This window comes from Cynara cardunculus (genome assembly GCF_001531365.2).
Source record: "Cynara cardunculus var. scolymus isolate 2C chromosome LG 5, CcrdV1, whole genome shotgun sequence".
Classification (NCBI taxonomy): domain Eukaryota; kingdom Viridiplantae; phylum Streptophyta; class Magnoliopsida; order Asterales; family Asteraceae; genus Cynara; species Cynara cardunculus.
The window spans coordinates 33,403,578-33,405,148 of NC_037532.1; the positions used below are offsets into that span (position 1 = coordinate 33,403,578).

At 37.5% G+C, this 1,571-nt stretch overlaps 1 protein-coding gene across 1 annotated transcript; it reads left to right on the top strand.

The window, feature by feature from the left end:
• Positions 1–327: 327 nt before the first annotated feature.
• Positions 328–1,233, top strand: LOC112513024. Its single transcript, XM_025119147.1, has one exon. It carries the CDS (start codon positions 328–330, stop codon positions 1,231–1,233), a length of 906 nt encoding a protein of 301 aa, XP_024974915.1.
• The last annotated feature ends 338 nt before the right edge of the window (positions 1,234–1,571 follow it).

Below are 1,571 nucleotides of genomic sequence, written 5' to 3' on the forward strand. Positions count from 1 at the left end.
TTACCGTGGTAAGAGTTTTTGCCCTCACTTACCGAGTAAGACTCTTGGTCCTTGTCTCGCTCTTATCGGGTAAGATTTTTTGTCTTTATCATATTTATCCGATAATATAATGTGATTTGATAAACACTTAACCGGATAAGTATTTGATAAACGATCCGTTACTTTTATAACAATCATTAAATAACACGAGACCAATTAAATATTATTTCTTTTTGTTTTTTTATATGCCCCACTTCCATTTGTCATCTCCAATTTCAAACATATCTTGCCCCCCTACACTATAAGAATCCCAACCCACCGTCTTCACCCATTCAAACACCACCATTAATGGAACCACCAAATTTCTCAATTCACAATTGGGTTCGATTTCATTCATATGAAAACCAACTCAAAAACCCACTATCACAATCTCAAAGCGACGAAGACGACGACGGTGAAGAAGCTTTATCTCTGTGCGATCTGGCCAATGGAAAACCTGCAACTGATCATCCCGGAAAACAATTTTCCGACCAACACCAAGAAGAAGAGGAAGAAGACTTTGATTTCAATGGCGTCGGTTTTAATTTGCTGGAAAATCAAATGTGCAGCGCGGAAGAGGTGTTTTTCCGAGGTCAAATCCTGCCGTTTCGACACTCGGTTAGTTTACCATCCGGGTTCATGACCCAAACCCGAGACTCCGTCTCGTTTTCAAGATCCGAATCAGTGAGTCTTACCAGCAGTAGAAGCAGCAGCACTCGCAGTCACAATTCAGGAACCAGTGGGAGTAACAGTCCGTCACTATCCGAATTCACCAGATACAAAACCATGATCCGAAACCGAAACCGAAACCAGTTCCATTCCCACCCGAGTCCTACACCACAGATCCGATCCAGGAGCTACCGTCAATCCAACCCGAAACCATCACCAAAATGGAGCTTTTTACAGCTGGGTCTGTTGAAACCACAAGAAATCGGGTTGGCGGATCTAAAGAACCGGAGCCAAAGAAGCCTCGGAAGCATGAAGGATGAAAACAAGAAGAAGACGACGACGAAGCATTTATTGTTGTTTGGTGGGTGTAAATGCTCTACAAATACGATTGAAAGTAGGGTTTCATGGCCGATTCCGATGATCAAACCAACAAGATGGAAAGAAAAGGGAATCTCAAAAGGAAGTGACGTTGGAAGGAGGAAAGATGGCATGGAGAGTCATCGAACGTCTGAATGGCTGGACCAGCTTTCCCTTCAAGAAACATAGATATTCAAATTCAATTTTTATTATTTTAACATAATTAATTAATATATAATTAGTTTTTAATGCTTTGTTGTATTAAATCGATATTGTTTTGTTATGAAATCGCTTGGTTGATTTTATAAAGCAACAGTTTTCACAATGTTTTATTTGGATAATCTATATTATATTATAAAACATTTAACAAAAACATTTAAAAATAAATTTTTATGTATGAAATACTGTTTATTGATTCATATTACTTAAAATTCAATATCACAAGTAAATTATGCATAAGTACAACTTATTAAAGCTTTATTTTTGAATTTGTGCAAATAACTATAGATAAACATAATCAAATACGA